At 36.5% G+C, this 27336-nt stretch overlaps 2 protein-coding genes across 2 annotated transcripts in view; both read right to left on the minus strand.

Moving 5' to 3' along the window:
* Positions 1 to 13400: 13400 nt before the first annotated feature.
* The window catches only part of LOC118746790 (adenosine deaminase 2-like), a 45566-nt gene continuing 31630 nt past the window's right edge, over positions 13401 to 27336 (minus strand). The window contains exons 2-4 of the mRNA XM_036480700.1: positions 18154 to 19144; positions 15277 to 15459; positions 13401 to 15204 (exon numbers count right to left, since the gene is read on the minus strand). Of these exons, the coding sequence (XP_036336593.1) occupies positions 14566 to 15204; positions 15277 to 15459; positions 18154 to 18972 (1641 nt within the window). The 5' untranslated portion in view covers positions 18973 to 19144 and the 3' untranslated portion in view covers positions 13401 to 14565. The remainder of the gene's footprint in view (positions 15205 to 15276; positions 15460 to 18153; positions 19145 to 27336) is intronic.
* Positions 23187 to 25564, minus strand: LOC118746792 (adenosine deaminase 2-like). Its single transcript, XM_036480701.1, has 4 exons — positions 25321 to 25564; positions 24152 to 25189; positions 23908 to 24090; positions 23187 to 23848 (listed from the first exon to the last, which is right to left on the minus strand). Exons 2-4 carry the CDS (start codon positions 24938 to 24940, stop codon positions 23261 to 23263), a joined length of 1560 nt encoding a protein of 519 aa, XP_036336594.1. The 5' UTR covers positions 24941 to 25189; positions 25321 to 25564; the 3' UTR covers positions 23187 to 23260.

The following is a 27336-nucleotide window of genomic DNA, read 5'->3' on the forward strand; positions in this document are numbered from 1 at the left end:
TCCCTTAAAAAAACGAATTATTAATTTGAGTAGGTATCAGGTACCCAGATACGAAGACACGTATACTTAACTTTTAGTCGTAAATTACGGATATATATACCATTTTTTTATACCAGGTAATTTTCCCAAGATAACCTTATTTTAAGTTTGGATTGCGAATGAAATAAAATATTACTCATACGCCATGTAGGAGTATGGACGCGTTCGGCTATGTTACGCTATGGCGTTTGAATAACATTGTTTCGTGCTCCTTTTTCATTAGAATATTACTTCACATTTTTCCTTGACAACTCAAACTTCTTGATTTAACCATCGATTATCATCATTAATAGCTAGATTTTTTAGCAAAAAATTAATAGATTATTTTTTATGTAATTAACTTCTCTAAAAATTAAATCCATTTAATTGACGAAATAAATCGAATCTATTAATATGAGAGTTCCCACCTGTTTAAAAATTAAAAATTAATTTTGTAACAAATTATAAAAATTTTCATAATTTAATATTCAAAGGCCAATGCCAAAAATAAAATATTTTATTAACAAATGAAACGAATTATTTTATAACGGGTATCAAACGAGGGAGGTTTCAGAAAGCCTTGTTTCGAAAATATTTGTGAATAGTGTTGCCACCTGTTAAAAAATTCAAAATCAATTCAAGTAAATATTTTAATACGGGCGTCAAATGAGAAAGCCTTAAAAGCTATGTATCTAAAATATTTTAAAAGACGGTTGTCACATTTTAAGTAATTCAAAATTATTATAATTGATAAGTGAAATGAAATATTTTAATACAGTTGTCATATAAGAGGTTTAAGAAAACTTTATTTGGAAAATTTGTTTACTAGGATTGCCATCAGTTTAAAAGTTCTAGTACGGTGGCAGCACTTCTAGCATAACCAAGTTGAAAAAACCCTATTCTCACACTGGCATTTGCTTGAGCACACATCAGCGTAGACTTTACGTAATCGACGTTTAATCGATTTATTTTGTATTCATTACATTGAACATTGGCTTGCGTTTTCATAGTTGTTTACTTTCATTTTAAAAAGCATAATTTATAGAACAATGACAAAGAAACCATTTGACATTTCACACGCTGCATCGATCATCAAAAACAGCAATTAAGTAAACACAATTTACCTGACCATTGCCCATTATGCCGCTCATTAGTGCCATCTAGCTTCCTGCTGTCGCTGTCGCTGCCGCTGTTAGTCTCGTCGTTTCGCATTCATTCAGTATCTCATTGCAGTCAATCACTCATTTCCGTAGGATATCCGCTGTCATGGCGTTTGCTCATACCGACCGCAGTCGTTAACCTCAACATCAACGCTTCATCAACACACGCCGACGGAAGTATTTTACACGCACTTGCTGCACATTGTTCAAAGCCGCTACGCACAGTGGGCTGATGGGGCAATAAATTCGAGAAAATATTACTTTCAGAAGCTTTCTACTCCTGTACTTGCAACTGCATTAGAGGTCAATCCATGTCAAATCGGCCACTGATTGGAATCGACTAAGTATTTTTGTACTTGGAACAATTTGGGTCAGAAATTTTCTTTTATCATTAAATAAAGTGCTGTAAAAGAAAAAAAGATGGCTCATAGCCGAAAGCGGTCTGTTTTCTAACCAAATTTGACAAGGCATGACCGAAACTCGTTCACAATACAAAAAATATATAATTTTTTGAAAGCTATGCAAAATTCCAAATTTTACAATTTCCGGGATTTTCAAGGTTCGTTTTTGAATATCTCAAAAAGTATTTTTGGTGACAAAATGGGTCTGATTTAGAGCTATAAAGAAAAAATTCATATGTACAAAAATCTAAAAATAGAAAAATTACAAAATTTTGAAAAAAAAAATTTAAAGCAAAAACTGATCAAAAAATGTTGGCTAATTGTTTTATACAATGTGTCTTATAAATAAACCTTAGCAATTGCTTTTTCTTAAAATTTCAGACCTTTCACTCGATTTATTCAAAAAAATTTAAGTAAAAGGTCTGAAATTTTGAGAAAATATGGCTCAATACTTCCAATTGATCTTCAAATATCTCTGACATTTTTAAGTAGGTATTTTTTTAAAGGTATTAATTTTTGAAATTTAAAACAAATTTCTTATTTGTTTCAACTAATAGCCAGTTTCACAAAAGCAATTAAAGTTATTTTTTTTTATTTGAGTTTAATATGGAAACTAACAGAAAAAATTATAATTTTTCCCTCAAATTGGTTTCATAAAACCGGCAGTAAATAACGTTTTGTTTAAAAAGTTTCACTTAGTTTAAATAAATTTTTAATTTGGAGTTTGCGAGCTAAAATAATCTTCGAAAGTTTGAAATTTTACAATTTCCCGAACTGTGCAAGTTTTTTTTTTCTAAAACTTTTGTACTTAGTTCCAGACATGGTTTTGGTTTAATTTTAATTTGTAATATTTGGGACTATATGAAATGGACATACGCATTAAAAAATTTTAAAATTAAAAAAATTACAGAAATTTGAAAATTTATAAATCGTTAAAGTAAAAACTTATCTAAATTTTTTGCTTAATTTTTTTATACAACGCTAAATATCAATTTTAAAATGAGACCAAAAACCGTTTTAGGAACTTAAGGAGTTTATGAGAAATTCAAAAAATTAACATGAACAATTCGAGAAATTTTGAATTTTCGAACTTTTGAAAAAAAAATGTTTTTTTCCTTTTGACAGAACTTCGTTATATGACAAAAGAAAAAGAAAGAAAATTACCAAAATTAATCCATAGGTCGATTCCAATCTTTAATCGATTTTACATGGATTGGCCCATAGATTTTTTTTTTTGGAAATCATTTAAATGTTTGCTACACTGTGGCACTGCTGCATCGCTATCTCGTATGCATGTATGTATGTAGTAAAATTACGAGAATTGCAAGTGGCATTTATACGCTCATTGACATTGACGCTCGGCATCATTATTCGCTTAACGCAGTCGTTTGCGTTATTGCTTTTGTCTGGTTTTTGATTGCGCGCATAAAACTATGTACAAGTATCTACTTTAGTGCATAGATATGTATGTATGTATGTATGTATGTATGTCTATATCAGTATTCACTTTATTTACCAACGAAGGCAGACACTTTCTGTTTTGCCAGCAATTTGCATCACACACGATTTTGCTGCATTCCAATGCTGGTGTGGCGATATGGTTTACAAGTAATTATGCAGGAATTGAATGCGTTTGTTTTGAGTTTTTGAAAAATACGACATTTTAAAAGCAAAGGACGAATAAAGTACGGATGGAATGTATCACTTTCGCGCGGCTTCTTCAAGGGAATTTTAGAAATCGTGGCATGAGAACGTGAAAGTCCGAATATTGTGACATCTTCGACCGAAAACATTGCCCATCAGCGCAGCGTTTTCCGGTTAAGAAAAGCAGATTGGTGTTTCGGTGAAAAAGGACAGGACAAAGTTCCTTCGGGCAGCAAAGAAATCGCCTTGGAATTATAACTACCCTATGTAGTATTCAGTACTAACACCAAAAGTAATATCTTGCCAATAGCTAAAACTTGGCCTTGAAAGTCTGAGGCCTCACACCGCTTAATTAGCCGTCCTTGCCTATGGCGCAGGAACATCAACAATGTCGAACAAAGTCGATACGACTTTATGGGCTTTCAAAACAACCTTTCAACGTAAGATCCTTTATTTTGTTTGTGTGGGCGATATATGTATGAACGATGACTGCAAAGACGGCCACGAACACTATGGAAGGATCACTTAAAATCAAAAATTTTTGAACCAAATTTCCATATATAATTTCGTGCTTGAAAAACTCGAGTAAACCGAAATATATTCAACTTTTTCATGTGAAACAATTTACAACATTAAACTTTTAAATTCCTCATACAACGCTCACTCATTTAATTACTGTAATAGCAAGTAAATAGCATATTGATTGCCAGCGACATGTAACACTTAAGCTCAGTGAATTTTATCTTCAACAATATTATTATCATTACCATAGGCAATAAAAAATAAAAATTATATACTACCAACTATAAACTATATGTATGCACATATGGGCGTATGAATACTTCATATGTAGACATATGTATCTATGTACGTAAATGATACCAGTTTAGTTGTGCATTCACCCATGAATTACGACATAATTATAGGGTCACATGGACGGGTAATGTGCCAATAGTGATTGCATGATGCGATAATGATCTTTCGTTTGTGGCTTAATTAAGCCGCGATTTAATGTCAGTTCGGTAAATGATCATTGTCACAGGGATGTCCACTGCAATTGATTTGTTGCATAGTATAACATACATACATTTGTAAAATCATGCGTGTATGAATAAATACATACATATGTAGGTTTTATTAGCGACGTAATGTCTTAATTTAATATAATGTAATATTTTTAATGTTGAATACCGGAGAAAATGTTTTTTTTTCTAAGAAATCTGCTGAAAGCAAAAAATGTTTTGGCGTAGTTGCAAATCTCCCTTGTTTTTTTTATTAAACTAAATACACAAAACAAATCTACTCGAAATATTATAAAAGATATTTTTCATTAGAAATGTTCACCAATTTTCTCACAGATTTAAGAACAGTAGTTGAGAAGCAGGGACGTCGCTCCTGAAACCGCTTCCTTTGACCCCTGCAATTATTTTTTTAGATCCAGTTACATCTCACTGGAGGTAATTTTAGGTTACGGTTTTCAATTTAGCACTCAATCTATTAAAAGTACAGATGATTACGTATTTGTATAGTTTCTGCCTTCACATGGACCCACCTTAATCTACAACCGTTTAGCACTAAATTTTCACACTCTAAACTAAACGTAATAAGCAATGCGTAAAATATTGCGTATACGCCATGGACGTTCATTAATGAATACACGCATATTTATGTTGCGCTGACTCTTGGGCGTAGATACATACCTACATATGTACATATATATGGACATATAGATGTTCCTCTGCAAAGAGAACACAATTCAAAATTAAAAAAATTAAATCTCTTACTATTGTTAAGGAGCTTATTCTCTAATACTTGTCTAATCTATGTCTAAGCCTTACTACTTACTGTTGTAAGGATTAGACATGGATTACACAAGTATTAATGCCATGAGTCACTTAACAGTAGTAACGGATTTAGTTTTTTGAATATTGAGTTATGTCTTTATTGCAGAGGACCATCGATATGTATATTTTAATCTAAGGATTAACGTGGTGTGAAATAAGATTAGTATTCCAGGGTTAACTAACTTTCTACAATAACGGCCAAAAAGAACTAAAATGGAAAGTTAAAGGGTTAACAAATTACACATTGTCGCTTATTTCTAATATATTTCTTTGAAGGCAAGTAACCGATTCATGGACATTTCTGGATTCGCACCAACATACATTTATAATGGAAGTACCGTTAATGGAGATACACACCTACATATAGCGCATTTAACCTTAGACGGATAATTTTTTCATCTTCGGTGACCGTCAGTAAAATTTTCTGCTTAACATTTTTGTAGAACATTTTCACCCTCTATCTGATAATTTTAATGGTATAAAAGGGAACCGTCGCCGTTCTCTTCAGAACGAATTTTGTGGCAACAGACCTTCATGAGCCAAACCTTGATATGGATTCATCTGTAGCCATCAGTGGAACCAGAAAACGTTCGATTTTAGAATAAAATATATTTTATCTGGTTGTATGTCTCACATTTTTACAATTGCTAAAAAACATACACTTATCCCAATTTGTTCACATCAACCTCCTATTCAATAAGCATTTATTTACAACACAAAAAATGCAAGCACAAATTTTAGCTACCTCCAAATTGCGGAGAACCTCACTAAGCATTTCTCAGCCAAATGAGGTTTTAGGCAAAGCTAATCACTGGACTTTGTATACTTATGATCCAGCATTAACTCCAACAGTGGATTTGTCATCCTGGAGATCAAGCCAAGATTTGCGGGGAATTTCAGTTTGCGTGGAGAATCGGGGAATGGACCGTTTTTTGTGGGGAATTTCAGTTTACGTGGGGAGTCGGTGGATGAAACGTGAGGAATTAGGTGTGACTAATTTTTTACTTTTTTGTTTCATTAATTTCATAATGAGTTAAAAAAGTTGCATAAGAAATACAACTGCAACACAAAGTACTGATTTTACAACTCTGCCAATTATGCAAAATGTTTGATTTATTAGAATTTTCTTTGTCGTATTTGCTTTCCTTTAGTGAACAAAACAGTCTTTTTTTATATGGAAGAAAACTGCAACCAACACCAAACAAAATTCTAAAAGGAAAATTTTTAGCCACATGAAACTTGCACTTTATTATACTAGAACTGAGTATGCTACAATACTGCATACCCAAAATTTTTCTAGGGAAGCGAATTAAAAAAGCTCGAAGTTTTTACGAAAGTTTGCTGAATTTTTTTTAATATTGCATAAAGTTTGAAACTTCGATTTATACAGTTTTTATTGGAGAATAAACTATATTTTTATAAAAGAAAACTCAAATTTAATAACAAAAGGAACAGTCCAGCGCCTTCGTCTTGGTCTGCAGGCTGTATCGGAGATACAGCCGCTATATTTAAACGTAGAATACGTGGTATGGTTAAGAGCATATCCAAGTCAAAAACGAAATCACACACTAAGAAAAACCAACAAAATATCGATTATATCGATAAGTCCCGAGAATCCCTAAAATCCCGAAATAGTTCCGAGATTGAGTCTCTGTGCCTTTATCTACATCCTTTTCTCTACAACTACCTTTATTTTAATCTTTCTTCCTCTATCTTCATCTATACTTTTATCGGTATCCTCATCCGCATCTTTTTCTTTATATTTATCTTTGTTTTTATTTTTATGTTTATCATATTCTTCATATACATATTCCCCTTCACCTTTGCACTTATACATATAAGTAAAGTGTTTAAATTTACCTTGGTCTTCATGTTTGCCTTTATCTTTACTCAACTTTGTTTTTGTGTTTTTTTTTACCTTGGCCTTTATCCTTTTCTTTATCTATGTACGTCCTCACCTTTACTTTTATTCTTGGATTGGACTTTTTCTAAATGTTGTTTCACTTCGAAAAGTCTTCGCGTATTATGCATACATGTGTTCATATATGTATGTACATATATAATATGTATGTACATATGTATGTATAGACATACATAGATTACTAAAAATAGAAACAGATCCACATTAACTGCAATCAACATATGTACGTATGTATGTATTTACATATGTACACACGCTGCGATTAGGTTATAAATAGCGCGCCTCTGTTTATCAAAAGCCGCATTACATACGCATACATACTTTTTGTCTCCTTCCCACACTTCCAACATATGCACGTGTTTGCAAAATGATGACGAAGTGTTTTTGTACGGGAAATCATTTATGCCCATATATTTGAAACAAATAAACATACTTAGAAGATATCAACCAATACTTCCCATATACCAAACGAAAGGAAAACTCTTGAATTTTTGATTAAAGAAAACAAAAACAAAATCATTCGAGCGGTTTTCGAGCATTTTGGTAATGAAAAAAATTTGCAAATTTTTTCAAAAATTTTTTGCCTTAAAATGCTCAATATTTGTTAAATTTATATAAAATTTGTACCCGATAATATTTCTACTGCTCCAAAGAACCTATATCCCGAAAATGAAAGTTATATATGCCAACAATAAGTTGCTAGAGCAATTTAAAGGCTCAAAATTGACCCCAAAATAAGGCAATGTTTACCGTTGTTTTTACGACAGAAACCGAATTGCTTATTTACAAAAATGAATCTGTCGACAGGCTTGGAATTTTGTCTTTGAAACGCCACACTTTTCTTTGAAATCGCTTTATTAGTTCTCGTGCAATAAGCGTTTTTGTGAAGCTCTAAAAATTACAACTACAACATTTGAACATAGCCCCCATACCTTAAGGTAAGACCTATTCTACGTCAAAAAAATAATAATTGTGAAAACTTGTCAAAATTTAGTGCGACTAAAATTTTTTCGACTACTGTATGTATGTAAGTATCATATTTATTTATTGTAAGTAACATATTTATTTGTAAACTAACTTTACAAAAGTTGGGTTGAGTTATGAGTATAGATATATTACATTTAGAAATAAAATAAACAGAAAGACCAGCAATATATCAAAAACAACATTTTTTTAATAAGGAGATATCGATGGGTGGGGAATTTTACGAAATCTCGAGCGAAATCGGAGAATTTCATAGTCGAAATCCGGGACTTCTCAAAAATGAGTTGGCTACCCTGGTATGTATGTAAATATGGCCTTGATACCCACTGATCAAAGAAAATGAAATGACAAACTATACGGGCATAGGAATGAGCTGGACTTAGTGAAGCGCATTGAGATTCAAACCTTTCCTACGAAGAAAATATTCTTCGACTCGGTACTCATGGGTGGACAACGAACGCTAAGTTGAATAACTGGTGAAACTCTGCAAAGGAGAGTGAAAAATTGAGAGCTCGGTTAAAACCAACAAACGGTTACAGTGCGAAGGAAAATTAAAAAAATAAAAAGAACTTTACTGTTAGTAGGTCCTACACAAATAAATATATACACAAATAAATATATAAACGGTTTAGCAGTCATTTCATATTTTTGTTTAAGAGAGTAACCCCTTGTAGTTTGCATGTACTTCGCTTAAAACTGTATAGTTGCTAATAGAGCAAATACGTGTTTGCAAAATAGTTGCCTGAGAAAACAAATTGAATTTGAAACTCATATACATACACACCTACATATGTATATGCATATCGTCGTTTAAAGTGCAAAACCGCGTATCAGCAAAATGCAAAACCGCGTATGTAAATTTGTAGAACTTATTTTCTGGAGCGTAAAACCACTCATATTTTAGAATGGTTCCTTTTTTTATAAAGCAATCACATTTCTGGCTAGTATATTTCAGGACGAATGGATAAGGATTGAGCCAAGAGCCTGTGTGAGCAAATCCAATTTTTGGCAGCCAATGTCAGTTACGCGGTTTTGCAGAATGACGATATGCGGTTTTGTACTTTAAACGACGATTTGTATGTAGATAAATACTTCAACGTAACACTTACATATGTACATACGCCTTTGTTCTTGTAATATGTATTTGGACATTTTGCTGGACCGAGTCTGCTTGCAATGAAGCCACCCACTAGAAATTGTACCAGTTCAGAAATAGTTTATTGACTCCCTCTGAATTATGCAATTAGTAAAAACTGCTGGTCGCCAGGGCAACAAATCAACTTAACTTCGCCACCAATTTTATATCTCTCCGATTCCTGTTCGAAGCGACCGGTAGGTTTGAACTACACCCAAACTATTTACTCTAAGCAAACTGAAAATTTCCAAGCCCTTACTTCTAGCAGGGTATCTGCATTCCTATGCATTTACATATAGTAGAATGTTGGAAATAGAAGTTTACTTCGAATTTATCAATTCTAATTTAGCAAACTTGCACATACACATTTGTATGTATAGATGTGTTGGTGCATTAGATCATATCAGAATAAAAGTCGGCCCTACACCACTGAGTCTAAAGAATTTTTGCAAGGCAATTTCCGTTTCGTGGTCCTGATTGCCCTCAAGTACCCAATTCCAGTACTGATCCACCACATATCCCTTCTTATCACCCTAACTTACCACCTTAATGTAAGTAAATTAAAGCTCCCGAAAATCATTAAAAAAAATTGAAATTGCAACCCCCAATTTCAGCCAACAATTTTGTTCCCGAAATTGCCTTGCGTATATACTCTGGACTTAGAGGTCTACGGCGAACCGGTTTTGCTTGTAAGGTGGTATGGTCTAATGTACATACATAAAGGCGCAATACATAAGTATACGAACATACATATGTATGCGTGGTTATGCTGCAAGTGGTGTAGCTTCACACACAAAGTGTAAATAATTCAGACATGTGCTAAGCATACATAGATGTGTCCGGTCAATCGTCGGCTATTTCCCAACTCATAAGACCACATTGGGGGCCAATGCTTGAAATTTTTCGAATAACGCAAAAGCTGCCAATTTTCGCCAATACGCTTAAGTGCTGTTGTGGGTGTGCAAAGAAATTGGATATTGCAATTTATTGATTCCCGCAGTCGAATGCATTCAATTTGGTTGATGAAAAAAATTAAAGTGCTTAGATTTTTTTGATACTTACTTATTTTACTCTAGAAGTATTGTGTTCATATATTAGTTAATCAAACAATTGGTTGAGCAGCCTAAGAACATTTCAAATTAAAATTATCTAAAAAAGTATCACAAGCTTAAGTTGCCATGGCAACAGTAGCTTTTTATAAAAATCACCAATATTTTTGCCAGTTTCACAGCGATCCAGTAGCGCATTTCAAGTTCATTGAGCACCCTGCTTGGTTATAGTAGAAAATTTTAAGTTGGTATAGATACAACAAATATCAAGAGGAGAAAAATAAGGTGTTCTAGGATGACATTTTTTTCCTACATACCAAGTTTTTAAAACTGCGAATGGAAACCAAATTGGCACTTTTGTCTTTCTTCTGGTTGAAATTAAATTTTGGTTGAAAATACCAGCACTCACATACATATGTACATACATTTGTATATTAGGGTCGTCCTTAAATTTAAAATAAAGACATCCACGAAAAATCCAAGATTAAAAAAAGTTAAGTTAAAAGTTAATTGCTAAAGTTCGACGAAATCTTGACCTTGACCAGCTATAAGTATCCAACCTTGGTAATGAACCAGTAGAAATTGATTCACAATTTTTAAATTTTTCTGTGTGTCTTTATTTTGTGCGTGGGGTGCACAATAAAAATTTAAATGTTGTTATTTTTTTCAAGACCACCGTAATGTACATACACATGCTGTGCTTCAGTCAACCTCAATAAACTTGATTTTTGCTAGTTATTTGTTGTTTCAGTGGTTATGTAATGATCGGCATACATTAGGGTGGTCCAAAAATGCACGTGAAAAAGTAAAGTCGGATTTTGTGTGCTCTCACCCCCTAGTAGTGTTTTATTTTTTTAATTATTTTTTATTTTTACCCCTATTTTTTGTTTTAAAATCAAAAAATATTTAGAGGTCGCTCAAAGCGCTCAAAGAGGTATAATTTTTTTCGACATAGAACAATCCTAGGGGGTGATAGCATTAAAATTTCGACTTTACTTATTTGGGATCACCCCAGTGTACATATTTACATATGTTAGATTGACTTGCCACAGCGTTTTCATATTCTGGAGCAATGTCGAAGAATATGACATTCCTTCCCAGAGGCCAACATGCGGAATGCTTCTAACGAGTTCTTCTCTTCGGAAACTATGTTAGTAGATCTCCCAGTAGCACGACCAATTGAAGGCAAGCGAAATGAAGCAAGGAAGAACTGAAAATCTGCCCACTCCTTATATAAAAAGGAACAAAGTAAAGAATCATGCGGGGAAGGCACAATCAAATATAATTGCTCATCTTTTAGGAGTTTCCTCCAGATTCGCTCACAGAGAATTGTGCTGCGCAGTTTTCTCATTTGTTTCGCAGCTACAGGCATATTAGGGGGTGTAACGCCAATAAACCGAGTCTATTAGTACACCAACTAAAAAGCCAATGTAGATCATCGAACAGTTATAAGAAACTCTCTGTGTTGATGCTATGCCCCACTTTAGTTGCCCTAAGGTGTCATATGTTCGTAAATTTATCTCGTAATGCTTGGTTTATCTATAAGCTAAGAGTGCGGACAGATACTTCGCACTTAATTGGACGGTATAATAACTACAGCAGTTCTTCCATTCATTTTCTGGAATAAATACCTTATTAAACAATAGAGATCAGAGTAATCGAGGCGTACGCTCCTGCCGTCGACACTCCACTTATAATCGCTAATTTTGAGATATTACTGAAATTCCAGCTGCATACAGGGTGTCCCAGAAGAATAATGTCAGAAGCAAGTAATTATGTACCTTTGTACTATTTAGCATGTCATTTGACGGTAACAAGAGCAAATTCAATTTAAATCTAATAAATACATTCTAGCGTGTCTCAGTCCTTTACCCACAAAAGCGGCTATAACTTTTTTTTTCTATTCGAAACAGTAAGTGTGGCACCTTTCTGAAATCTTTATGAAAAGAGCAATTTTTTTATGTAATGTAAAGTTATAGCTCAGTGCATTTTTTTTCACCAGAGATAGTCAAAGTTGGAGAAGAAAATATCAAAAAGTTAAAAATCCCGAAATAGTCCTAATTTTATGATGGTTCCTTAATATATTTTAACTACATTGCATTTGAGTATGACTATCTGGAAGCATTTTACATAAAAAAATTACTAAGTATTGCCCGGTTTGTAGTTGCAGTTAAAGAAAACACATGAAAAGGCACGGTTTTTTTTTAATTCGAAAAAATGTAAATATTTCAAAAACAACATATATGTTTTATTAATTCATATTTCATTTTATTATTCATAATTCAATTTATTTATTTTAAAAGGGGATACTATGTACATATATGGTAATTATTTTATAATAAAAACACAGTTAAATATGTATGCATATAATGTCTTAAAATCGTAAATTCTAACGTAAAATAACATTTAAAAAAATTTTTGAGGGTTTTGGCCGTTATTTTGCTTGGCAAACTTTTACTAGTTTAAGTGTTTACGACACTTATATATGTAGTAAATTCAATATATATAAAAGCACCCGAACAACATGTTCAACACCGATATTGAATTTGGCTAATCGCTTATTATGCATTTGAAGGAAGCACGCCAAATTCCAAATAAAAATTACTTTACAAATTTTTGCCAGACTACAAACTACTATTAAAATTTGAATATAAAGTTAACAGAATAAAGCTAATATGTTTTAACATTGATTTTGTTCCTTACTCTTTACCGATAGGAATGAGTTTCTCTTACGCTGTGTCTGTCTAGGTATTGCATATGTGTACATACATATATAAGTAACAGGGAAAGCTAAAGGTGACATATGGTCCAAAAAAAATCGATTTTTACTTTCCTATCGATGTTATCCTCTTTTTAGTGCTTGACCCAGCAGTCTTCTAGCTGCATTAGTTTTCCCAAAATTCGCTTCAAAGATTGACAAAATTTTTTATAAAATTCACTTTTTAACTTCAAAGTTGTTTTCTTTTTTTCTTGCGAACTAAAATTGCAAAAATGCAAAATGAACTAAAAATATTTTAATTCACCATATATCTGAATTTTTCAATTTATTACTTAAAATTGGTTTTAGTGAGCCTATAATTGTACATTATTTTCTGCATGTGATTTCTAACTTAAAATGTTCTTTATTTATGAAACAACTATAACAACGCGAAATTATGTTCGATTTATAAATATAAAAAATACGAATATTGCTTCTTATGCCTATGTGAATTCGGTGTCTATTTATTTAAAATCTTCAATACCTGGTGTTTTAATGTTTTGAGTTAACCCTTTCACTACCTTCCCTTCGGTAAAAAGTTTCGCATAATGTATGGTTCAAATAGCCCACCGATATTGTTTATGTATTTACATAGTGGGCGAATAAGGTTAGAAGTACGAAATTTGAGGATGTGGTCGAGTGCATACTAGTCCCTAACAAATAATTTTTTTCGAAAATAATTATTGTAACATTTCAAGGATTTTCAATGATAAAATGTGAAAAGGACATTTTCTACAGACTTTTCCCTTTAATTTGATAGTCACACTGTATTTCTACATTTCACTGAATTTTTTTTTATAATAATTCTTAATAATTATATTTATTAATTTTTAAAGACCTTGAAAAAACCTTGGTGTCAGAAATACCAAGGTTTGCACCGGCACATAAAAAATATATAAAGGGATGCTGACCAGAATAATAATTTCTTACGCATTTTGAAATCAATATTCTGGTTTGCTGTACTTGGGATTTCTTTGTGTGTGCCGGTGTCTTGTCAATGTCTGAAAATTATTTAAATGTACCATTATTTCCATGGTAGTGAATGGGTTAAATAGGAATGTCAGCTTAATACCTATTGTTAAAGCCTAAAAGGGATTTAAAAGCCCTCAAATAAATAAGCAAATTCAATTGAATTCTTCCGCTTCAATTCAGATTTGTCATGATATGTTTGTGTCCAAACACTCTTCCCTTGTGAATATAAAAGCCTTATGTAGAGCTTCCAATGTAAGCTTGAAGTTAAGAGTGATTTTTACTGAATGTTCTTCTGTTTACAATATCAGCTTGTACCACTCAATTTACTTATTCCCAACTATGACCAGAACTTCACTCCAAACAGATATGTAAACCGAAGAACATTCAATAAAAAGCACTCTTAACTCGAAGCTGACATTGTGAACCTGTCTCTAAGGCTTGTTTTAACTAGCTCATTTCATTCTTTCTTATTTGAAGAGCGATAACTCAGAATTTTCCATAGTGAAAACAAATCCTTATAATTGTCAATCCCGACTGACGCTATTATTGCTGCCGCTACTCACGCGCTTCACCTACTACTCCTGCTACACTCCCCACTGCATAGCAACTCTCACCGCCTACCCATCAAACGCATAAATACACCAGGCAACAATATGAACGCCGCCACCACCCGTGCTAGTCAGGCGATCCGATTCGTTTGCAGTCGCAGATAGGCAGCACCATTTTCACCACCATTTGTTGTATTTTCAATGAACACATTCCATTTTTCTTGCCACTTCTGCAGCGCCGCCTTCTTCTGCTCCTCACTCAATGCGCTGTAGACCAACGAATTGATCGCCAACTTTTTTAGCAGACGCATATCGGCATGCGCCGAAGCGATACCCAAAAATGCAATATAGAAATCGTGTGAGAGCGGTGTGGCACGCCAAAATGATGGATCATCCGATGAGATCACAACTGTGTAATTGTTGGCGAAAAAGTGTGAACAGGGATGATTGCGATAATCGCTGACGAGTTGTAATACCTGATTGGAAATGGGATTGATTTCGACGGGTATGTTGCGCTCCTTCAACGCCTGCAATACGAGCGGATGTTTGGTGAGCGCGAAGCCATGGCCGATACGCTTTGTACCGAGCAGCACTGCATCGATTAGATTTTCATCAACATCGGAACCATACCAATTCGTTTCACCGGCATGAAAGTAAAAATCGATATCAGCAGGCATGCTTAATAATTGCGGTATGAAATCTTTAAGTGGGCGTCCAAGCTCTTCCTGGCCAACCAAGTCGAAACCAGCAATGAAATCGGGGTATTTAACCTGAAAGTGTATGGAAAGGTTAACTCGTTGCGTAGTAAAAGTAATGTTAACTGCATTGATATTAATTCTAACCTTTATTTCAATGCAGATACGTATATACTCCTCAACTTGTGTTGGGCTTGTATTACGTATCGGCGCATAGATCAGTTTCGATCCGATGAAGTCTGGGTAATCTTGCATGAATTTTTCCAAGGTTTCCTTATAAATGCGCACAGTGTCCAGCTCAGTGTACTCGTTATCTTCCAAGTCGTATAGCTGTAATGAAAAAAGTGGAAAGTTTTTAATATCTATACATAAAACGCGCAATGTTAAGGCACCTCGGAATGTTTGCTATTGACAAGAATATTCTAACGCCTTGCTGGATATGAAGCCACTATAAGATTTCAGTAAAGGAGGTCGTTGGCCAGTTTATAAGACAAAGTGCATATGCTCTCCCTTTGCGCCAGACCTGCCATGATTCCAATTCTCGCTACTCAAAAATAAATGTCCTTCAAAAAGAGATTACAGACCTCTGTATCTTAGGTTACTAAGAGAAAAGTAAAACAAAATTCCATATATTGAGATTGCCGGTGTCATCAATCCTTGTGCATAAATAGGCTGCTCCTTTCAGTGCTTTGAGGCTGCGTAAATGACTTTGTAGAAAAACATCTGTGTCCTTCTGATTTTAAGAAAATCGGACTTGGACAAAAAGTTTCTTTGGAAGAAGGATTGGAAAGAGATTATTTTTGCTGAATGCTTCGCAATTTCTGATTTTATGAACTTGTCTAAATAGAAATGACTATGCGAGTTCCAGTTTCAGAAATTGTTCTCCAGGCTTTTATTTGGAATATCGGTAAGTAACTAGTCTTGATCACATATCGCCCGGGAGCGTCGATTTTTTCGAACAGCCAGGCAGCGGTAAGGGTCCTTGGCTGCGTATCTCTTTATGATGTATAAAGGATGAGATTGCTTAGCATTGGGTAAACAAAGATTAAAAGACTGCAGTGTCTGCAGAAGTTGTTGGCCTTTTGTTCTGCTGATAATGAAAACCATTGGAACTGCATTTATATACCTAGGTTTGTTCCCTTTTCTGGTTAAATTGTAAGCTGTGATTTCAAAATAACACCCACTTCCAGCTCAAGGAAACCGGGTTGTTAAGTGACTCGAAGACAGGACACTCTATGTTTCTGGAGCTCCTCTCTATCTGTGTACATTCCCTCAAAAGAGGACTGGTGGGACGGGGTTACTCAAAGAAGGTAGCAGTGAACTTCTTCGCGGACAGATCAGAACGCAGTGGCAGGTTGGTGGAGATGTGTTTTGCTGGGAGCTCTCGAACAAAACTGTCCTCAGGCTTCCAGATTTCTGTTGTGTCCTTCATGCGGAAAGAGCCGCCATCATGAAGGTGGTAGACTCACTGCTAAAAGGCGTGACGTCAGTTAGCGAAATTAGCAAAGGAGGTTATATATCCCTGAACGCTATGGTGGTATGCTGCAAAATCGGTAAGAAAATGTCTGACGTTTATACCAAGTGCGCCGGAGTACTTCCTAATTAGGCTCGTTTGGGCGCCGGTCCACAGTGACATTGCGAGCAACTGCGAGGCTGATGACTTTGCAACGAAAATCACAACTGAAACGTTTACACCAGGTGTAGAGCAGCTGAATGGCGGCCTTGTGCTGTTCACTCTTGGGCAGTTGGGCCTCATGAAAGCTCAACGAGCTCTGGGCTGGTTCTGAAGTGAACCGCGCGGTCAAAGGAGTTATTTAAGTTTGCAAAGCATCAGTTTTCGCTAATGGTGGGAGTTCCGAAGGCCATTGTGCCATTAAATTCACGCTGTTAGGTTGGGAATCTCAACTGATCTCTTTTTTATCAGCGATCAAGGGGATTATGAGATGAAATCATCTCAGCGCTCTTTCTAATGGACTGCCCAGCCTTCGCGAGGCTAAGAACGAAGCATTTCAGCGCGCACTTCTTGACTAGCCATAACGGGCTGTCAGGCATTGAAATTTGGCACAGTCGTAATTACGTATACCGGTTACATAGTTTAATGGTCTCCGTTTCAATTTCAGAGTCTAATTGCTTGCTGCATAACGGGGTACTGAGCGCAAGCCCAATTTCTGATTTTCTTAGTTCCAGAATACTAAAGCGAAGGTTAGCTGTAATATTAGCGGCGATAGGTAAATTTACCCTAAGAAATTTCGGATGTAAGTCAGCTGGTATGACAAACGACTCCATGCTTAAATTAGGTGAGAGGATTTTAGACCACAAGTAAAAAATTAGAGCAGCGAAAAGGTACGAGATTCCCTCTTAGCACGGTTCATATTGGCAAGGATGGTTCAAATTCCATTATTGCCGGATTCGGGTATGGATTTTTGCGATGACAGAAGATTTAGAACTTGGCCTAAATGAGGCAAAAAGTGGCCCCACATTTAAGCATTACAAAAATTTCCTCAAAATCAATAAAGCTGTGGAGAGACTAACTCAATATAGAAGGCTGCATATCTAATGGGTCCCGGTCCACAAAGGCAATGAATGCATTTGGCACACGTATTTATGGCAGCAATCGGCGGTAGCTACGAATGCGGAATATACATGAAGCCAAGAGCCAAGGAAACGCTGCAATATTACGCAAACCCGCCTTAAATACCTTGGGCTAATCAGTTTGATTGGCGCAACCTCGCAAAGTAGAAAGGCAACTGGCGAAGTTTTTTGGACAGGGCTCAAACCGACGAGCGATTGTAGAGCCAAACGAGAAGAAGAAAAATCGACTCGACAAACTGGTATATAGCAGCTCAAGAGTGGGACCACATTAGCTAAAGGCGATGGCATCCTAAATATTGTCTACTAAAAACCTACTTAAAGTGTGATCTACATCAGGTGCCTAGTGATCAAATGGTAACAGCTAATTAACCTAACCTAACATCACACAAAAATCCATATACCACAATATCGCTAATCATTTATTCAACTTACCCTTGGCAATGTGCTGCGGAACTCCAAATACTGTACGCCATCCGCACGATACTCCTTCAACGCATTGTAATAGTAGTCCGCCCACACAGGTGCATAGGTAATCAAACCATCCAACAATTTAAAAATGTCCATAAACTCCTCCCAAGCCTCATTGTTATCAAGAAATTTCTCTTTCGGATATAACGTAAAGCGTTCACGTAAATATTCATCCACCGCTGCAGCGCCATGCCTATCACGCATTTCCGCCAAAAGTGTCCACGCACAATTTTCACCTTCCACCACATGTGTTGGCTTTTGCTTGGCAAAATGCAAAGCGACCGCTTCCAATGCACCACTACGCTGACACGCCCACAAATTCTCTCGGTAAGTTAGTTGTATTACAAAATCAGTGCTACACATGGCCGTATCGTGCGCATGCAACACGCCACCCTTCGGCATTGCATGCAAGTACGCAAATAGCGGCGTCTTAGTGATGTCTTCCAAAACGCTAAAGAAATGTTTTGACGGCTTGAAGAGGTGCGGCGTGACAAGACCCTCCTCATACTCGTACGTCTTTGCTGCCATAATAATCTTATTGGCAAGCAATTCTTGTTCGTTCAACTCAATTTCGGCGCCCAGCCCCTTGGATTCCTCATAGCGAAAGAATAGACTACGTTCGGCATCGTAAGCGTCCGGTGTCGGACGACTGCTGCGTAAACTACTCTCAGGCAAATAGGCGGCCAAATGTGAAGCAGCCAACTGGCTGCGTTTATGGGTGCGCGCAAAAACAACACTCAGCACGCACCACGCGACGAAGGCAAAATGCGTAAAGTTAAACATTTTGGCAGCTAATGTCGATCGGAAATAATGGTGCGTAAGTATGTTGTACAAGTGAGCCGTTTATCACTGAGCTGTGTCCAGTTGGAACGCCGATCGAACGCAAACTGAGAACGTGGTGTTAGAAAAACGAACGGACAGTGTTTCGCTGCTGTTGTTTGGGTGCGTTGTTAGTCTGCAAGTGAATGAAGTTCGTGAGTGTTTTCATTGTTACGTAATGTTTAGATTGCTTTTATGACCGCTAATCGGCGATAGCGCATATTCTAAGTATTCGATTTCAAGTGCCAATAATAAATATTCGGGGGAAAGCAAAGAATTTCAATAGGCTATAAGATAAAGTTTAGTTCTATTTGTTTCGATTTTTATGGTTAAAGTAGTGTTCGAAATTGTTAATCTTTAACATGTGCTAAGCGGAATACATGTGCTTAAGGAGAGGATTAAACCGATAATTTTGTAAACAATTATTTACAATTGAACAATTTTTTTTCAAAGCAGATACAAGCATAGACAGTTGTGATTTAGTGATGCGGCAGCTCTTATAATTATCGTAGAGGAAGGGGATTGAAGGAGAGTCATAACCAGGGACCGGATTTTTAGGACCTAAAAACCTATAAAAAAAGGCAAAATAAAATAACAAAATAGGCTGGAAAAGGCACTAGGTATTGCAAAAAAAGGCAAAATAAGGCACTAAAAAGAGAGAAAATTCGAAGAACAATCAAAAATTACATTTATTTTAGAAATGTTCATATTACAAGTAAAAAGAGAAAAAATATGAACTAGTTTCATTATATGAAAAATTTGTACTTTGAATCTTTGACTATTTTGTCTTTTCGAGTTTCTAACTCATAAAACTTTAATCTGTATAGTTGTAGTAACATTGAACCACAAGATGCATTCTGAAGTTTTCTGGCAGCATATTCATTCGATTTTCGCGAAGAAAAGCCTTGAATGTACTAAATGTGCGCTCGACGTAAGTTGATACAAGCGGCGCCCAATTTAAATATGGAACGTTTGAAACGTTCATATTATCAGGAATAAGGGCATTTTCCTCGCCCTTTACAATTTTATCCACACCCCTTATTGTCTCCAAGCCTACGTTAGCTGAGAAAACGGCTTTGAATTTTTCCAACACCAACATAAGCCGCATGGGCATGTGTATATTTTTTAATCTTAAAAAAAAATGTAAATGCTATAATCACTTTTTTAAAGGTAGAAAAGGCAAACAAAGGCAAATATCTTAAAAAAGGCAAAAAAAGGCAAATATCTTAAAAAAGGCAACTTCAAATGTGTATATATGGAATCAGGGAAAGCTAAATCGTGGACATTCTTAATCGAATATACTCTATCTCTTTAGCAGAAAAAAAGGAAATTTCCATAAAATCCGTTCCCTGGTCATAACTATGCCAAATAAAAAATTTGAGTCAGGTTCTGGCCGCATTGCAGGATTTTTTTTACTTGGTCTAATTTACATTAAGGTGCATCACAAAAAAAAAAGTTGCGATTTTCTCAGCGGTATTATAAAATTCATTTTATAAGACTTCTGCCAAAATATGTCCAAGAAATATGTAGACTTATGTGAGCTGGACTGATTTGAAAATACCTCCAAAAATCCCATTATTTGGAGTCCGTTTTGAAAATGCTTAGGTTCAGCTCACATAGTTCTTAATCAGCCTTATCCTGAGTTTCGCCTGAAGAAAATTCACCCGAATAGTAAAACCATGGAAAACAAAGGTGAAAGGTGAAACGGTTCGGGGAAAATGAAACTCATGATAAGGCTGAATATTTTTCCGAAATATTTTGGCGAAAGTTTAAAGTACTATAAACAGTACCATTTTTTTTTTTTTGTATAGAGAGTGATACACCCTAATGTACATGTATTTAACTCTCTTATCGATTTCACGCAGTTGAGCAGCCATTTAAATCATTCTTTAATAGCAGCTGGTTCTGTCTGAGGAAAGCTATATTAGTTTGGTAGCTTAGATTTCAGCATGATAAAGAGTTCCCTTCAAAGCCCCTTTCCATCGACCCTTCCTTCAAACCCTGACACATTCGTGTAAAAGCTCACTGTGATGACGTCTACCCATCGCTTGGGGAGATGTGATTTCCGAGGAACGACTACTAGATGTCTGCTTAATCCTGCTGAAATCTGTCATATCAGTGACGAAGTCGGAGCTTTCAATCACACCAGAGTCTAAAATCCTAAGCCAACTTAGCACACAAGTGCTCTTATGTCTCGCCGCAAACCTTGTTACAGCAACCTTCAACAACATCGTAAAATGTTGACAGGCGCGATATTATTCATGGCGTTTAGTGGGTGTTCTCAGTGTCCCATTTAATCCAGTAAGGGCGCCCCGTTGTAAACGGTCGAGCTTTCCAACGTGCAGTCTTCTCTAGCACATCCCACCAAACGAGGACTCCATAGAACATTAAGAGCTTAACTATGGTTTTAAAGAGACAGAAAATACAATTCCAAGGGAAACACCATCTCTTACCAATTTCCACCTTGCATCGGTAAAGAACCAGTCATATCTTCTTCACTCTTTCCCCGAAGTAAGGGTTCTGCGACAAGGTGCTATTAAGCTTGAGCATATGATTGTATCAGAAAGCGCATGGCAAATTCTCCCAATTGAGAGGAGACTCGAGTAGGGTTTACGGAGTTTACATAATCTGCAGATCACTTGGTCATTGATCAACCCTTGGATATACCCCTAACTAATGAAGAAACGCCATCCGCATAGTTAATTAACCGGTATCCCCCTCTCACCAGTTCCTCCAGAAAGCCGATTATGACCTTAATCAGATGAAGAGGTGAAAGAACCCTGGGAAGTGTCAGTTCCAGAGTCTGGATGAACACAATATTCACGCTACAAGGCGCAAAGGCCAAAGCTACTTATACGTGGATAATATTCTATCATATGTACTTTCTGGCCTTTCTTTCGGTGGCCCACAAAACCTGCAGTCTGTATCCTCAGAGTTCAATTTTAGAAAGATTTTACCTTAGATTGCTGTGCCCTTCTAGGTAACCAGTAATAGTTCCAAAAGCCTTAAGGTTAAGGTCAAACGGTTGTTCAAAAACTCCACAATCAGGCAGATTCTACAATACACTTCCGCGTGAATTTCAATGTTATTTGCTTCGAATTCAAATTGGCAGGGATTGAAATTCACTCGGAAGTGAATTGCAGAACCTGCCTCAATAAGGAGTGATACAGTCTTGGTTGCATCCTGAGAGTCCTCACAACTTCTTAGAAGCTCTATAGTATATCGCTTGTAGGAAAGGTCGAAGGCTATACGCGCTCCATTGGACACAGTATTTTTCGAGATTAGCAGTCTTTTCGTTACCAGCAAATTCTTCAAGACCAGCACTACCCCAAAAATATCTAAGTAATGTGCTAGACCCTAACTGTAGTCACTCCAACCTTAGGCTAAATATTTAAGAAATTAAGCACATTGGAGGATACCATGTTCCAAATATTAGGCTTGTCAATATGCGATTCATTATACGTGGGAAGTCACATAGAATATGTTCTGGAGTTTCCTCCAGCAGCCCACAAAATATGCAGTCCGTCTCTACAGAAAATCCCATTTTATTACAATGATACCATAACATGCAGTGTCCTCTTAGGCAGTCTGCTCCAAAACCATCCCGGCTAAGTTCAAGGCGGCTTTCATAGTTCCTCCTGGAGTTAGTTATAATTTTTTTCGGCTTGGAACATGGTTTAGTGTGAGCCCATTTGATTGGCAGACTTTTCTAGAATCTTGGTCCAATTACGCCTAACTCAGTACTCACCTCTTCCACTGGTATATTGGAGATATTATCTCTTCATAGCAGTCCCTTTTAGGAACCCTGACCTTGTAGGGCTTGTCAGAGGATAGCTATATATCGTTCATATTGATTTCATTGTGCAGTCTTCTAGAATATGATTGGTTACCATGAGTACACTTATTTTGAGAATGATAACAACTATCAGACTCAAAAATAGTAAAATTCATGGTATTGTAAGTAAGTAAAAGAACATTTTCACGCGACGGAGAATGCTTTAGCGACTACTTACATAACTATTTTCAGCACTTTGGGCAATTTTCGCCAGTTTCCATTGTGTTGACTAGACTCTCGACTTTTTAAGTTGCAAAAAATTTAACTTCCACCTCAATATCTCTATCATCCCTACCAAATAAAGAATGTAGTGTTTTACCAAAACAACACCCTACAATTTTATTCTTAATCATCAGAAAAAATTTTAAATTTTCAAAGTAGAAAAATGCACAAACATTTTTATTCGCATCCTGTCGTCTACCTCAGGACATTGTCAATCCATTCCTCCCATCTTTTACTCCATTTCTCAAAGGCTTCCTCCCGCTGAGTCTGTTCAAATGCTCCATAAGCAATCGAGTTCCAAGCCAACTGCTTTAGCATGCCAAGATCTGCCTTCTGCGAGCCAATCACCATAAATGCCACATAGAAGTCATGTGTTAGCGGCGTAGCCTTCCAAAATGATGGATCATCCGAAGCGATCACAACCGGATAATTTTGCGCAAACAACACCGCAGCGGGATGAGTACGCAAATCGCCAATATATTGCAACACTTGATTTGATATCGGACTCACTTCGATGGCAATATTTCGCAAACGCGCCAAACGCAACACCTCAGGATGCTTAAGCAGCGCCAGGCCATGACCAATGCGCTTAGTGCCGAGAAGCACAGCGTCGAGCAGATTTTCATCGATGCTTGAGCCATACCAATTGGTTTCGCCAGCATGAAAATAGAAGTTGATTTCATCTTGTACAGCGAGAAGCTCGCGAGCATAATCACGCAATGGGCGACCCTCGGCCTCATAGCCAACCAAGTCGAAGCCGGCAAGGTAGTCGGGGAATTGGGACTGCAAGTGGGGGTAAGAGAGCGTGACGGTGTTCGATTAAAATCACACAATTTACTAACCTTCAACAACAGCGCATTGCCGAGATACTCGACGAAACGAGCGTCGCTAACTTTTCGCGTGGGCGCATAGATCAGCCGCGAACCAATCCAGTCCGAATGCGTTGCGCGGAAACGTAATTCCGCATTGCGCATTGCTCGCGTCGTATTCAGTATGGTATAGTTGCCACCAACTAGGTCGTAAAACTGCCGAAAAAGTGTATATTACAATTGGCACAAACGCACAGTTTAACTTGAGCGCACTTACTATCGGTAATAAGGAACGTATTTCCAAATATTGCACGCCATCTGCGTGAAATTCCTCCAGCGCCCTGTAGATGTACTCCTCCCATACGGGGGCATAGGTCAACAGCCCAAAAACAAGTCGAAATATGCTACGAAAACGCTTCCACACCACATCCTCATTGTCGAACTGCACTTGCGGATACATAGTCAATTGCGCTAATAATTTCTTATCAACAACATCGCCACGCTCATTCCCACGTAAGTCGCTCAAAAGCAACCATTCGCACGGTTGCTCGCTCTGCGGCCGCAACAAAGAGAAACGCAGCCGCTCGTACTCTTTTGTCTCACTGCGTGAAACACAAACCCACAAATGCTCTCGATATGTCAGCCGCAACAGGTATTCACTGCTACACAGCGCCATATCATGCGCATGCAAAACGCCGCCTTTCGGCATACCGCGCAACAGCTGAAAGAGTGGTGTTTTGTTGATTTTCTCATTTGAGCGAAAAAAGTGTTGTGCCGCTTGAAAGTGGCTCAAATTTGTCAAGCTCAGCTCCAGTTCGCGTCTCTTCTCCAGCATGATCAGTTCATTGAGCGCCATTTCTTTGGCATTGAGCAGCACGCCGCCGCCGAGTTGTGCGCTTATCTCCTTCTTCAATATGTTGGCGCGCACAGTTTCGTAGGCACGCACGCGTTCCGCAAGCGGCGTGAAGCTACGTAACGTGGGCAACTCCGAAAGTAGAACGAAAACCAAGCCATTGGCCAAAATACAAAATATCGCTAAATTACGCATCGAAAGCAGATTAGCCATCGTCGCTAGCAGGTCAAGCGGCGAGCGCAAACTAATTGAATGGCGGCAGATAAGCTGAGGTTATTGTTGCGCAGCTCACTATCAGCAGCAATGAATGCTTATTGAGTAGACGTTAAATTTGACTAAATTTTATTAATTTTGATGAGCTTCTTTGGCCTAGTTGGTGATTAGTGCAAGTAAAAACAACGTTTTTTCTTCACTGCTTTGCCCTACGTTTCGCTAAACTCCTTAGCATCCTCAGGGGCCAATCTTTATTTTAAATCAACAAACAAAAGAAGATACAAACAAAAACAATTAGGAACAAAAGTTACATTGAACATGTAGTTAATAAAGTCTCAATATTTGAATTTATCACGCAGCAAATATGTATATACACTTACTTTCATATACGTATATTTGTTAACATATAAACACATAAACATATAAACACTAAAACATAAACACTTAAAAGCACACAATGCTCTGTACCATTATCGTTTGGTACACTTGTCATACTGATTTTCTTGTCACAAACATAATAAATAAGTAGCCGCAATATCATCTGTGTCTTCTTTTGTATTCATCGTTCTTTTTCTATTCTCTAATATGCGAAGGCTCTCTAGTGTGTATCTTGTCCACTCTCTCTTTTCTACATCTATTATTCTGGCGTTTGCAAGATCAGCTGTGTGACTGTTTTCTAACATATGTTGTGCGAGTGCTGTGTTTTTCTTTTCCTTTCTTATGTCCGCTTTGTGTTCTGCTAAACGGATTCCCAGTGTTCTTTTCGTTGTACCTATATATATTTTGTTGCAGTCTACAGTTTCTCCTTCCATGCATTTCACTTCGTACACCACGTTGCTTTGTTGGTAGGTTTCGATCGGACTTTTAGTTTTTGTGAAGATTGTGGACAGTGTGCAATTTGACTTGTACGCCAGAGTTATGTTTTTCTTATGTTCGTTTATGTTGTGGTTGAATTTATCCGTCAACTTAGGTATGTATGTAACGCTAAAGTATTGTTTTGTTTCAGTTGTTGTTGCGGTGGGTGTTATTTTATTTTCTTTGTTGTTTACTTCTGTTAATTTTTGTTCTATTAGAGTTTTTATAAGGTGACTGGGGTAATTGTTGTTTGTGAGGATTTTGTAGATTTTCTTTGTATTTTGATCTAAAAATTGTTTGTGGCTTATGGTCAGTATTTCAGAAGAAAAGAAAAACACAGCACTCGCACAACATATGTTAGAAAACAGTCACACAGCTGATCTTGCAAACGCCAGAATAATAGATGTAGAAAAGAGAGAGAGGACAAGATACACACTAGAGAGCCTTCGCATATTAGAGAATAGAAAAAGAACGATGAATACAAAAGAAAACACAGATGATATTGCGGCTACTTATTTATTAAGTTCTGAACACATTGAAAACGACGAGCTACCGACCACAGCTTCCAATTTGTCATCTTTATTATCTACGCGCTTTGTCGATGGCGACATGATTTCTTTGAACGTGGCAGCGACATCATGAATTTGTATGAGTCTGACATAAAAGAAGAGGAAGAACCTTATCTGTCGCCATTAAAATAGAAATAGATCTAATCTGGCCACAACCACAACCGTCGCGTAGCCCGGTCGTCGCCAAAATAATTATCTACATAAGAGTACGTGTTAAAATAATTTGACAGCTGTGGTCCGTAGCTCGTCGTTTTCATTGTGTTCGGGCTATTATGTTTGTGACAAGAAAATCAGTATGACAAGTGTACCAAACGATAATGGTACAATGCTCTAGCTTTTAAGTGTTTATGTTTTAGTGTTTATATGTTTATGTGTTTATATGTTAACAAATATACGTATATGAAAGTAAGTGTATATATTTGCTGCGTGATAAATTCAAATATTGAGACTTTATTAACTACATGTTCAATGTAACTTTTGTTCCTAATTGTTTTTGTTTGTATCTTCTTTTGTTTGTTAATTTAAAATAAAGATTGGCCCCTGAGGATGCTAAGGAGTTTAGCAAAACGTAGGGCAAAGCAGTGAAGAAAAAACGTTGTTTTTACTTGCACTAATCACCAACTAGGCCAAAGAAGCTCATCATAATTAATAAAATTTACGAAGAAAATTGGCCAGAAAATAAGATATTATATTAAGTTAAATTTGACCATTTGAGCATTTTCGAATACAGCCAAATGCGCCGCGTAGGCGCTAGCTATGCTAGATTTACAATTTTCTCGCGTGTAAATGGGATGCTGTGGTGTGATTTGCAACCAACATTTTGCAACATTTATTACGTTAACTGTAATTTTTCCGTATTACAAAGGTTGTATTTGGCTCTTTGCTTTTACTTGCATTTTTTTAAATTATATTCTACCTTTGGAAAATAAAATAATATTGAATAAACTGACATTTTGCGCAGATGATGTCGAC

This window comes from Rhagoletis pomonella, unplaced genomic scaffold (genome assembly GCF_013731165.1).
Source record: "Rhagoletis pomonella isolate Grant_MI unplaced genomic scaffold, Rhpom_1.0 Rhpom_scaffold_00011, whole genome shotgun sequence".
NCBI lineage: Eukaryota > Metazoa > Arthropoda > Insecta > Diptera > Tephritidae > Rhagoletis > Rhagoletis pomonella.